General features: G+C 35.4%; 1 protein-coding gene across 1 annotated transcript; it reads left to right on the top strand.

The window, feature by feature from the left end:
- Positions 1–1096: 1096 nt before the first annotated feature.
- LOC143539085 (PKS-NRPS hybrid synthetase cheA-like) lies at positions 1097–8268 on the top strand. Its single transcript, XM_077032502.1, has 4 exons — positions 1097–1133; positions 1540–1596; positions 7357–7430; positions 7498–8268. The coding sequence occupies exons 1-4, from the start codon at positions 1097–1099 to the stop codon at positions 8266–8268; spliced, it is 939 nt and encodes a 312-aa protein (XP_076888617.1).
- Positions 8269–14053: the final 5785 nt, after the last annotated feature.

Here is a 14053-nt window from a genome sequence, read left to right as displayed (position 1 = left end):
GCTCTCAGTTCTTCTCTATTCACACCCAAAAGTTGGGGATGTGAGTATTTATGGTTATTAGATTTACGGATTTGTAGTTGATATGTGAAATTAGAGAGTGACATTTGTAGCTTCCTTGTTTTTCAATAAATACATCCAAGGCCTTGACATTGAAAGTATGGTTACAAAAGTGGTACAATAAGAGTATATGCTGGTGGTGGCTAAATTTTTTGAATGTACAAAATATGATCACTGGCTCTCTTTTTTCTACAAAACCTTGCCTGCATTTCTCATCTTAGTGATGTTGTACTAAAAAGGGCGTGTCTTGCTTAACCAAAAGTCTTTTACAACTTCCATTTCTTTTCACCTTCACCTGTTTTTGTTTAAGAGGGTTCGTTGCGCGGGGCACGTAACTTTTATATGTGTTGCATGCGCCGGGCGTGACTCCTTTTCCATTTCATAAGAACGAATTAAATGCATCCTCTTTGACTTCTTCATTGTCTCCTCATCCACCAAACCGCATCTGGCTCCTTTGCATCCCGTCATCTTCATCATCTTCCTCTGTGTGATTGCCGTCTTGATCAGCTTCGCAGCTTTGGGTTCAGTTTTATTCCTCCAGTGAAGCTCGGTGAAAGGAAAACTGCAATATCTCCAATTATGGGTGTTTTGTTCAATAAATTTTTTTAGAACGGCGACTTTCTTTTATATAGGCTACCGCATTCTCCAAATTTGGAGAGTCCCGATGCCCCATTCTGGCGAGACTATGTTCAACAATTAACTGTAAGAATATATATAAGATTTATTTACATGTGACCATTATAATCATTTATAATTTTATTTTACAATATATCAAAATATTATTTATACCTTATAATATATTAGTTTGGTAATTTTTTATGGATCATGTTACCCATACTAGCTAATAAACGGTTTCCCCTATATAGGGGAGAGAATATATTAAATCATAACCTAATTAATTACACAATACACAACATATTCGTGATTCCTGTTCCTCTCTCTCTCTCTCTCTCCCTCATAAAATCGGTTTCTGTCGAAAACCTTAATCTTCATCCTTAACTATATACACCCTAAAGGGGAACTCGTCAACCTGACAAGGATGTCGTCTACATCATACTTTGCTACTCTTGCTACAGGTACACAAGTATGTTCCTTATTACTGTTGATATCAATAGAGGGAATGAAGGTTTTTAAATACTCATAATTGTTCTTCTTGTTACTTGATTTATCTCAAATCTTACGAGATTCATGTTTGTTTATTTATTGGCTAAACACATGTATGATTTAATAATCACAACTAATCTTCTTGTTACTTGTCTTGTTTCAAATCTTATGAGATGCATGTTTGTTTGTTTTTTTTGTTAAATTTCTAAACAGATGTATGATTTAATAGTCATAATTGTTCTTCTTGTTACTTTTCTTATTGAGCAAGTTTGATAGAGGGTCAATTCGAAGTTTTTTTTTACTGCTTCTATTTTGGTACTACATGGAAATATTGCTACTTGTATTTTGTTGTGACTATGTTGTATACTTGTATGTTAGAGAGGTTAGCACTTGGTGACATTTTGGCTACAAATATGTTGATGCACATCTCAACAGGTGTGTATTTAATGTATTTTTCATCACTTTTAGAGGCATGAAATCAAACTACAGTTGACATATTGCAATGGCCACAGGCATATGTATAAATTGACTACTTGTTGGCATATCTGTAAATTAACTACATGTTGCATTTCAAGCAAAGCTAAATGCAATTGGAAACATGTTAGTATCCGATTGACGTACGTTGTGTATAGGCGCATATTGTGTAGGCTTATGAATCTAACTTGTTTTTGCTATACAAACTAGCGATTTTGTAAAATAAAAGAAAATCAGGATGTAGACAAGTGCTAGACATAATCTGTAGCTTTTGGATTTAATGTGGTTCATGTTTTTATTTAGATATATAATGCATGCCATCAACAGAGAATCCAAGACTAACACAGAGGTTTAGTGAGCATGTGTGATTGATTAACCAGACCGATTAACCTGAAACACAAAAATAATAATTATAGAGTCCAACCTCTATTACAAATGATTGGAAATAGATTTTAGAAAAAAGAAAGATAATGAGACAAAATAGTTAGTAGTTAATACCTAAATGGAAGAACAATGAAATAATAGATAAAGAATATAGCGATGGCGATCTGAATGAAATATTGAAATGTTAACTTTTTGAAAATGAGAGAGAAATTTATATTATAACGTGTTTTTAATTTATTTTTTTTTTGTTAAATTTAATATGGTGAGCCTAGTGTGAATGTTCTAATCCATGTAAGTTTGCAAATAACAATAAATGGAGTTGAGTACTTGAGTACATGCATCAAGCATGTATGATAATATTAATTTTAATGGGCCTGGGCCGCAAGGCAAACCAGGTAAACTTTTAAATAATCCAACTTATGGTTATGGATTAGGAAATCACTTTGATATATTATTATCGAAGGTGTATAACTGTATATCATTGATTTTGGCCTTGCAAAAAAGTATAGGGATCTTCAATTATATATTATTATCTTTACTTCTCTTTTTCATTGTTTATGTATATTTGGAACAGTTATATGATAAGGAAAACATTAATCTTACGGGCACGACTAGTTGTGTTAGTTTCCACATATCTTAGAGGTTTACAAATCGGGTTTCTCAATTACACGGGTTTAGGTATGGAACCAGATTCAGGTATGACTGTGTATCGGAAAGTCGAGTATTGGCAATACCCGGGTCAAGTTCGGATCCAGGTATTGTCTCTAAAACTCATACCTTATGTATCGTTCAGGTCAGGTATAGAACCGGATATTCTAAAACCGAGTATTTGTATACCCTATTTTCGGGGTTTTTTCTGGGTTTTTCGGGTATTTTTCGGATATATATTTGATTTTTTAAGGGGTTACATCTTTTAGGATTATTTTTCAAGGTATTTTTCGGGTAATATCGGATATAGATCCGATATTTGAAAACCCCAGTTCCGGGTATTTGTAAAACATGGTTCGAGTTTTCGGGTATTACCGGGTACAAATCGGGTCCGGTTCCAAATACGGGTTTTGGTACTGAAATGTCATATCCTATCAGTATCATACGGGTAGGGTCGGGTACGGATTCAGGTATTAAGAACTCCGACATATAAAAACCGGTTCTGAGTATTTTTATCAGGTTCGATTCCAGGTTAGGTTTTTTTTCACCTCTACACACATTTAGGAATTGGTGAGTAATTTATTTTGGTAGGATGAATATGTTCAATGCATAAAAAATCTTCATTTAGTTGAATTATTCATAACAACGTAGACGAGATGATTTGGAATCACTCGATTAATAACCACTAATGCATACCAAGCTTGTTAATTGTATATTTATATATACTAGGTTTTTATCCCTCGTATTACGGGGGTTGGTTATATTGTTTGTTCTAATATTTATTTATTTTTTGAATTTATATTTTTTTATTGTATGAAAATTAATAATATACTTATAGTTTGATGATAAATTGTTTTACAAATAAATGAGATCTTATAACCCGGCTTAAAAGCTATATGGTTTTGATGAGACCCAAGAACCGTTTATTTTTTTTACTATAAAATTGGTTTTTTAATTATAAATAATATTTATGAAAGTTAATAATATACTTATGGTTTGATGAGACCTAAGACCCGTTTATTTTTTTTACTATAAAACTGGTTTTTTAATTTAAATAATATATATATATATATATATATATATATATAGGAGAGGGTTATACTAAAAAGAAGTAGTTTCCTAGGAAAACTAAGAATAAATCATAACCATTGGATCATGTTAATCAATGGTTGAGATTTAAAATTACCAAAAACCGACATAGTTTCCTATAATTACTCTTTCACCACTATAACCGACATAGTTTCTTAGAATTGTTCTTTTATCATTGGTTCTTACCATTTTTAGGAAATTCTTTCTTTTTATTTGAACTCTTATATATATATATATATATTAAAATAAATAAGATAATAATTTTTAGTATATCCTATTTTATAGGATTTTTACATCAATAATTTGGTGAGAATAATTTTTAATTTAATGAGATGTTATAACTCGTTTAAGGAATATCTAGGTTTTGTAAGACCCATACTCATGAATTCGGGTCAAATGCATGAGAAGTCTCCATTTAAAAATCCAGTAAATCTGGTGACTCTAAAAAAGGGGGGCGACCACATCGCGACACATAAGAGTTTTATGTTTTCGTTTATATATAGTATAAATTGATAAATTTAGTTTCTACTTTCGATTTTTATTGTAACACAACTTTTGATGATTTTTATAAGGGATATTGGTTTTTAATACTCCAAATGTTCACTCATTGGTAGATAACACTTCCAATTAACGATTTGTCTTCCACCACTCTCAACTTATAACTCATTTTCTTCCGTCACTCCCGAACTTAACGGACCCTAACTCCATTAGTTTTATTGATGACATGTCATGTTTTTACTTACGTGGCATTTCTGAGATGACTTGGCATTTTCTTCTCCATCAAACCCTAACCCCATACAAAACTACCACCACCCACCTCCATACCAGTTTCCCAATCCCCCACTGTACTGATTATTATTCTCCAGATGCCCACATACTTGTTGTCGTTCTTCCTCACATACCATCCATGCCCGCCATGTAAATTCCGGCGCCACGTTTCGTCATAATGATTTGTAATGTTTATGGCTGAATCCGAGTGGCACGTTTCCGAAAAAGCTTCGATATACAGATCTTCGTTCTGGAGGTGCTTTATGCTATTTTTGTGAGCCAAACATTGTTGCTATGTTTGGGGAAACGACAACAGAACTCGTGGTCTTCGGAGCTACACATCGTCCGGCGGCCTGAGATCTAATCTGACCAACGGAAACCAAAGGTTTAGGGTTTGTTTCTTCTTCCGATCTCTTCTTCTTAGCGAATGTAAAGTCATTATCTTCAATCGACGACGAAGATGATGACACAATAATCGCTCCGGCGTAGTTTTCAAATCAATACCATTGAAAGCTTTTTAATTTGTATTAATTTCATGAAATCGGTGTTGCTAGCAACATTATGGATTGTGGAATAAATCTGGAAATTGAAATCGATATGGCAGGGATGAGCTATGAGAGAGAGTAAATTGAAGATTAGAAAAAACAAAATTAGCCACGTCATAAAAGAATTGCCACCTAAACATACACATCATTAAATAAATGCCATGTCTGTAAAAGAATTAACGGAGTTAAGCTCCGTTAAGTTCAGGAGTGCTAGAAACAAATAGAGTGATAGAAACAAATCGTTAATTGAAAATGTTATCTACCAATGAGTAAAAATTGAGAGTATTAAAAACCAATATCCTTTTTATAATTACTTGAGAACAATATGTTACCATACAAAACAGAAAGGAAAAAATATGGAGCATATTGAATTTTGTCTAGTGGGACCATTTGTATATCATTATCACTCTCTTTTCATCAATAAATTTTTACAAGGAGAGTATGATTGCGTTCGCATAACAAAAATTAATATTTAGATTTAGAAAATGAGTTTTCTAGAAATAAATTTCAACCTTTTTTAAGAACTTTGTTTTCTGTTCAAGGTAGACTTCTTTTTTCAAGCAGTTTGCCAAATATTATTTTCTAATTATTTAGTTTACATATAACCATAAGTATATAATTTTCCTGAAAATACAATCCGGAACACTCCTTTAAGGTTAATGGGTCCCTTGGTCACATAACTAAAACATTAGGTTTCTTGAAAAGTTTAAGATGCATTTGATTTATAGATTTAAAATAAAAAGAAATTTAAGTATAGTTACAAGGTTATTGTAAATTGTAATGTTCTTAAATTTTTTGAAAGTAAAAAGTGTTTCTCATGTATATATGTGGATGTCACGTAAATTTAAGAGATTCAATTTTTAAACTTATTATGAGTGATGTAATTTATCTCCTCTTATAATTTTACTGCCTAATATGTTTCTAAAGGATGTCGACAATACTAAATCGCCATTGGATAGGTTCGCCATGTGGCGATCAATGATTGGATCAACTAAAAATCTTTTTTTAACCAATATATATGTTTCACCCCTGAACTTTAGTAAAGTTATCACACGAATCTTAAACTAAATAATTTTTTTTCTTTGAACAATTTGTGTTTTATTATTTTCTTAACCGCTAATCCGCTATATTTGTTTATACATTTAATTCTTTTTTTAGTTAACTTAGTTTACTTCTAACTTTAGACATGCTTACTTATTCATATTACTTGCTTATTTTTACCATCGTTTAGGTTAAAGGCTACACAATCTATATTTATCCATCAATTTGTAAAGTAAAAAAAATACACAGTCGTCGTGTAGTTCGAGCATCTCACACTAGTTGTTTATGTACATATTATTTCAACGTGAGAAATCGTTACCGACTAACGAATATTACAAACTAAATGCATTTTAAACACACTTGTATTCAACATCTTTAGAAAAAGTTCACGAATTTGTGCAAGTTATTAAGAAAGATCAAGTTTAATTAACAAAAACTAAATTATATATGAGCTCGGTATCAATACCGAAAGTACCGGTACCAAAATCCCCAAATATGGGTACCGATACCGATAATATTCAGTACGGTACCGTTACCGAAGACAAAAATTTAGAAAAATATTGATACCTTACCTATCCCAAAACATTAAAAAGTTCCAGTACCAACGATAGTCGATTCAATACCAGTACCGATGTACCTGTACTTGATAGATTTTGCTTATCCCTAAATTAAATGAATTAAAGGTAAATATTATTTAATTTAAATTGAAGAGGTAAAAAATAGACAGAGAGTATGATTAGATGGGGGAGTGGTGTGTAAATTGACTAAATGGTGTATCTCTGGCAAACCCTATTCAGTTATTATTCTAAACAACAAACCCCATTTAGTTATTATTCTAATCATAGCAAACCCTATGATTAGATGGGGGAGTGGTGTGTAAATACGAAACGTATGACGAAGAATCTTTAAAATTGTACAATTACTATTGCAGGAAGCGTGAAACGTATTTAATCCATCAATCTCTCACATATATTTAGGCCTCATTGATTCTTTGACCATATTGTAAAAAGAATATTAGGTATAAAAGGAATCTCTCAACCATATAAATTGTGTGACCTCATAGGGTGGGTTTTTTACCCACTTACTTCTTTGAACGATATACATCTAACAACGAAGTGTGTGTATATTTTACTCACTTCTTTCTCCCCCTTCATCCCTTCCAAATGTTGTTAAAAATATTACCAACCTAAATTTATTTTTCCAACCACATTGATAAATTTCGTTGATGAAATTCATAATTTTGAAGAAAGTTTTGTGGAATCCGATGAATCTTTCGCCACCGTTTTTGTGGAATCTGGTCATTTTTTCGCAACCGAACAGGTACAGGTTTTCTATTCATGTTTGTATTACGTTATCCTGTTATTAACAAAAATGAATCTTATTTTAGGTGTTTATGTGTTTCGATGAGTTGAAGCAATGGGCGTACAACACCGGACTTAACAATGGCTACGTGATAGTTACCCAAAGGTCTAAGACAAATGTTGCTAGCGACAAGAACAAGGTGTTTCTTAGATGTGATCGTGGTGGTGTATACAAGGGGAAGGCAACTGTCAGACACGTTGGTGGTACCAAGAAAATCAACTGTCCATTTCAGTTGATTGCAAAGTACCACAAAGAGGAAAATGGTTGGAAACTAAAAGTTGTGTGTGGTACACATAATCATCCGCCTGCTCTATATATGGAAGGTCATGAATTTGCAAAGAGGTTGAACCCTGCGCAAAAAGTTTTGATTAAGGATCTGATAAACCAGAACGTGGATCCCCAAAACATTATATCAATAATAAGAAAGCAGGACCCTCGTTGTGTGTCTACGGCAAAAAAACGTATACAACAAACAACAAAGCAACGAGTATCCCTCCACGGTAACAAGTCTCCGATGCAGGTTCTTTTCACACTCTTGCCCAATGCTGGTTACCTTCAAGAGCATGAGGTAAATGAATCCACTCACAAGTTGGAGAGGCTATTCATCGTTCATGAATTATCGTTCCCGATTTGGCGTGAATTCCCGCATGTGTTGTTCATAGATGCAACATACAAGACAAATAGGTACGGTTTGCCATTTGTTGAGATTGTAGGTGTAACTTCTACCCGTAAAACCTTTTGTGTAGCTTTCGCTTTTATAAGTGACGAAACAGAAGATAGTTACACGTGGTTTTAAGCCAACTGAAAAGGACGCTAGACAAGTGTATGCAGCCACGTGTCATACTAACAGACAGGGAGTATGCTTTGATTAATGCATGCCAATGGCAATTCCCAGACGCTCAAATGTTACTGTATCGATTTCACATATATCAAAATATTACCAAGCACCACAAGCAACGGTGGTTAGAGACAGGAACAGTCCCACTGATGATATTCCATTACGTGATACCCCGGCTCCGCCAAAGGAGTCGCGGCCGCAGGAGGATTCGGGCTTTCATGATGTTGGTGATGATGCTAGTGATGACGGTAGTGATGATGATGCTAGTGGTGTTGGTGATGATGATGATAGAAGTGACGGTGATGATTTTGGTGATAGTAGTGACGAGGATCATGGTTTATGATGATGCCTAGTATGATAAATGCACAATTTAGCTATTATGGTTTATCTTTTAAAGTTGATGCATGTAAACTGTAACATCCTAAATTTTAATGATGAATAAAGGAAGTTATGTTTAGTGATTTCGCGTAATTAATTAATATCGGGTAAGGAGCGGGTCTTGGACTTGGATTAATTGAGATGGGTTAAATGAGAATGGGATTTCAGGGATATAAATACCCCCAAAACCCCAAAATACCTTCATTTCCATCATTTTCCTAAAAACACTCCATAACATACACACCACCTACAACCGCCGGCGGCAGCCGAGGAGAGGGAGAGCGAGGTCCGAGAAAGAGAGAGCGGTTGGTTGTGATTAAGCAAGTAAACGAGATCCAAACAAGCCCAAAAAGGTATGGTTCTTGATCTTTGAAGTTTAAAGATCCAAGCTTTTTAGTGTATAAACGACCGAAAATGGCCGGGTAGCGTAGTGGGTGATATTGAACCATAGCAAGGGTGTTAAAATCGCTCGAAATGCCGATCAGAAGCTAAAACAGCGGCTGTCTGGGCAACTTCGCCTTCATCTGGGCAACTTCGCCTTCAAAGCAACGAACTTCGCCTGCAAGCTAAGTTCGCCTGATGAACTTCGCCTGCAAGCTAAGTTCGCCTGATGGCAACTTCGCTGTAAAGTTAAGTTCGCCTAACTGGTAACTTCGCCTGAGGCCAAGTTCGCCTGATGACAACTTCGCCTGAGGCCAAGTTCGCCTGATGACAACTTCGCCTGAAGCCAAGTTCGCCTGATGGCAACTTCGCTGTAAAGCTAAGTTCGCCTAGCTGGTAACTTCGCCTAAAGCTAAGTTCGCCTAAGGTTAACTTCGCCTAAAGTCAAGTTCGATTAGAAAATAAATTAAAAATCTAATGAAAAATGTGTTAAGACAGTTAATGGAAATAAAATTTTTCCAAGCTGACCTGGCAGCTCGACCCCAGCCAGGGGCTTTGCCCCTTGGACCCTGCTAGGGGCTGCCGCCCCTAGACCCCGCTGCCAGGGGCGCTGCCCCCGGACCCTCGTTCGTTGTGGGTCATATAAAGATAGAAATACATTATAAGTAGTGATAGTTAAATTGATATGTATACTTGTTATACAGTCAGCCGTGCACAACTGAAGAAAGGGATTACGATCAACGGAGAACGTAACCGTGTTCAGGTGAGTTTCTAGCCCCATTCCTTGTTATGTTTTCGGGGCTGTGTGCATACTTGATGTGTTGTTAATACATTTATCCTAAGTGATAAGTGTATGCCCTATGTGATATATGTGATATGTATGAATGATTGCTTGATGGTACGTGAACGATCTTCGGATATTGCACGTACCGTCAGGTTGTAATGTTAAGTATAAGGTAAATATGATATGTATGCTCATGCGTATAAATGTGATAAAGTTAATAAAAGAAGGAAATAATGATGTATGGTTGTATGGTTACGAAAAGGGTACCGAGCCCTAATAATACTCGAGGTATGATGTATGGTTGTATGGTAACGAAGAGGGAATCGAACCCTTCTAATATTCGAAAACTAGGGACCAGACCCTTATAATATCTGTGATGATAGGGACCAGACCCTTATAATATCTGTGATGTTAGGGAATTGAACCCTTCTAATATTCGAAAACTAGGGACCAGACCCTTATAATATCTGTGATGTTAGGGAATCGAACCCTTCTAATATTCGAAAACTAGGGACCAGACCCTTATAATATCTGTGATGATAGGGACCAGACCCTTATAATATCTGTGATGGTAGGGAATCGAACCCTTCTAATATTCGAAAACTAGGGACCAGACCCTTATAATATCTGTGAGGTTATAGGGCGAAAGGCTCTTTAAGAAGTATGATTATGTATGTAAGGAAAGTATGAAGGTAAGAATGAACGTATGATTATGTATGTAAAGAAAGTATGAAAGTAAAAGCACTTAGGTGTATATGAAAGAAAGTTAAGAGATTAAGTATGGAATGTAAGAATGTATTGTATGATTATGTGATTAACTAGAACTCACTCAGCGTAGCTGACTTTTAGTATGCATGCAGGTGAGTAGGATGAGGCAACTCGCTTGAGGAGACACATGGCACTGAACAAGAATCTGGCATCTGAAGACTTATGATGTTTTAATTTAATGCTTTAATGTTGAAAGACAAAGGATGTTTTGAGACAAGTTATGAATTATGTAAAGTTTTATGAAAGTTTTATATTTCGCGTAAATGTTTTAATTAACTCTGATATTTAGAACTGTGTTTATGAGTAAATCCAACACGAAAGTAGGGCTACCGGTAACGGGGCCTTACATAAACGTTATCTTTTTTTGTTGTATGTGTGGATTCTAGTAATTTGGATGGATGTAGTAGTAATTCCTTTTCAAACTATGTTGGGGTTTGATGAATGTTAATGTTTTTATTTTTATGTATTTGTTATACAACTATGTGAGTTTAGTATTTAGAAATGTTCATTGTTTCGTCTTTTTTAGGTCAAACCCAAAACCGACCCAAAGTCTTCACAATTGAATGAACATGGCCTATATTCGTGTTCATTCATTTAGTTAATAGAACGAAATTCCTGGCTCATGTTCGTCATATATTAAACGAGCAGACATCATCGAATGGCCCGCCAAACAGTTCGTCAAACATTCGGTTCATTTACAGCCCTAGTTAGGTTACACTTTGTTATCCAGTAGAAGCAAGCTGCAAAATTCATTGACATGAAATTTAATTATTTAAAGGGATCATTGAATTAGTGTTCTACTGTTCTTGGATTCAAGCTAAATCATTATCAAATTCATTTAAACCATAATTATTGTCCGGTTTATTCATCTTTAGATGTTAGTTATGTCAATAATTGATCACTGGTTCATGATTTCTGATTTTACCAAATAAACCATGTTTACTAACTGCAAATATTATTATTTGCAGTTGAACCAAAAAGGATGTCCTGGTGCAAGAAGCTCACATGCAATCACTATTGTTGGAGACAAAGCTTACGCCTTTGTTTTAGATGGTTACAAGTAAAACTTATTTTGTTACACATTCAAATACGAACTGTATACATTTTAGATGATTCGTATTTAAGCTATACGAAATGTATCCTTTTTATACGAAGCGTTTATTAATTTTACTTAAAAGTTGTTCATATGAATCGTATGCTTTTCATATTATTCGTATTGTTTATACAAAAGCCATATGAACCGTATAACATTACATACGAAGCGTTTATTAATTTTACTTAAAAGTTGTTTATATGAATGTTATGCTTTTCATATTATTCGTATTGTTTATACAATAGCCATATGAACCGTATAACATTACATACGAAGCATATGATATCTGAAAAAGTATTACAGCATACGCAACGTATGCTGAGCATACGAAACGTATACTGAATGGTGTGTAAATATACCTAGTTAATAGGTATAGATGGTGTGCATTTAGAATTTGCCATGCTTGGACTGTCTAAAATGGAATATGCTTCTCAATATTCATCATGGATAGTTGGACCCATGCCATGCAATGAACCGGTCAGATAGAATGTGACGTAGGCTTACGTCATCATGCCATAAATCATATATGACTCCCAAATTAGACCAGGTGTAGTGGTCACGTTGTTGGCCAACGTTTTGTGAAAACGCGGGGGTACACCGCCTCCCCTGCGTTATGTTGAATTTTTTTTGGTGTGTTTTAGATACAACGCGAGAATAGCACGCATATCCAAAAAAATACCGTTGGTCTTGGAGCCGTTGGGTTTTAAAAAAAAACAAATTTATTAATTATATTTATACTATATAAACAAACCAAACTCATATTTTTTAAAACATTCCTTCCAATCTACCAATTTACACAAATATTTATATCTTTTACACTAATATTTCTACCATTATGTTTCCAAACAACAACCAAAATATTCTCGGTTTCGATCAATATGCCCGTCAAGCCAACCAATCTACCGCCCCGACGCCAACCGTACCCGTCCCGCAAATGTATGACCCACAAATGGCCGCGTACTTTGCACTTCTACAAAGCTCTATGCCAAATGCGGTGCCCGGTTTCCAAAACCCAATGACAAACATTTTTGCGGGTTCGGGTTCCCAACCCGCCCCGGAGACCCAACCAGAGGTCGATTTCGTGCCGGAGACACAACCCGAGGGCGGTTCGAGCCAACGCGGACGTTCGAAAAAACACGCAAAGAAGCCCGCCGGCGAACATCGGGTTAAAAAGACGGTGATAGCGTGGAGCATCGACGAGTGCGTACTATGTGCTCGTGCTTGGTGCCAGATATCGGAAGATGCCAAATACGGTAGGTTTTTAAAATGCATATATATATTTTTAAATTTCTTATAACAAATATTAAACTTGTAATGTTTTTATTTTTTTAGCGAACTATCAAAAAATGGAGGTATTTTGGCACAAAATTATAGAAAGGTTTCACAACCTTGGCGGGGACTCGCGTCGAGAAAAAGATTTGTTACTGTCGAAATGGGGCGACATAAACACCAAATGCATGGCTTTCCATACGGTTTTCTCTCGGATGAATCGAACTAGGAGTAGCGGTGTCTCGGACGCGGAAGTCATGGATAACGCGTTGGTTGAGTTTCAACATAAGGTCGGCGGGACCTTCAACTACTTTGGCATTTGGAAAGACCTCTTGAGGTTTCACCCAAAATGGGGCTTGGTGTTGGATGCCGAAGCCGAAGCCGAAGGCGAAGGTGGTCCGCGTAAAAAAAGTCTAAAACATCATCTTCGGTTGATCTAGACACGCCCCGTTCCGACGCTCGAAACTTCAACTTAAGTGATAATGACCCCGTGATTACTACCGACATGCCTCGGCCGGGGGGTAGAAGAACCAAAGGCAAAGGAAAGGGGAAAGGGGCCGGTTCGTTGTCGGCAACGGGTTCGAATCCCGAATTGGAAAGCCAATTCCAATTAATGAACTCTCGACTCCAAGATTTACACCAACTTGGAACCCAACGACTTCAAGTAAATTTGGACGCCGTCGACCTACTTCGAAGGAATGAGATGGACAAAGACATCGAGATTTTATCAAACGAGCTATCCGAAGACGACCCGATAGTCCAATCTCTAAAAGCCAATCGACGAGCGAAAATTTTAGAAAAATATATATGAGTTTTAGTTTTATTAGTATTATTTATGTTTTTTTATTTTAATTTGATGTATTTTTTTTTAATTTAGTTTAATGTATTTTTTATTTGAAAGTTTAATGTAATTTTTAATTTTATGTTAATTTATTTAAATGAATTATTATTTAAAAAAACAAATAAAATAATAATGACTGGGCGTCACGTGGCGCGTAACCCATGGATGTGGATAGTTATGACTATAGCCTGTTTTTGTACAAAACCATAACTCTGACTGGGCGCCACAT

Source organism: Bidens hawaiensis, unplaced genomic scaffold, assembly GCF_021521415.1.
Source record: "Bidens hawaiensis isolate Kalapana, Puna unplaced genomic scaffold, B.hawaiensis_p1.1 tig00011793_1, whole genome shotgun sequence".
In the NCBI taxonomy this organism is placed as follows: Eukaryota; Viridiplantae; Streptophyta; class Magnoliopsida; order Asterales; family Asteraceae; genus Bidens; species Bidens hawaiensis.
The sequence above is the reverse complement of the archived record's forward strand: the minus strand, read 5'-3'. Positions and strand labels throughout refer to the sequence as shown.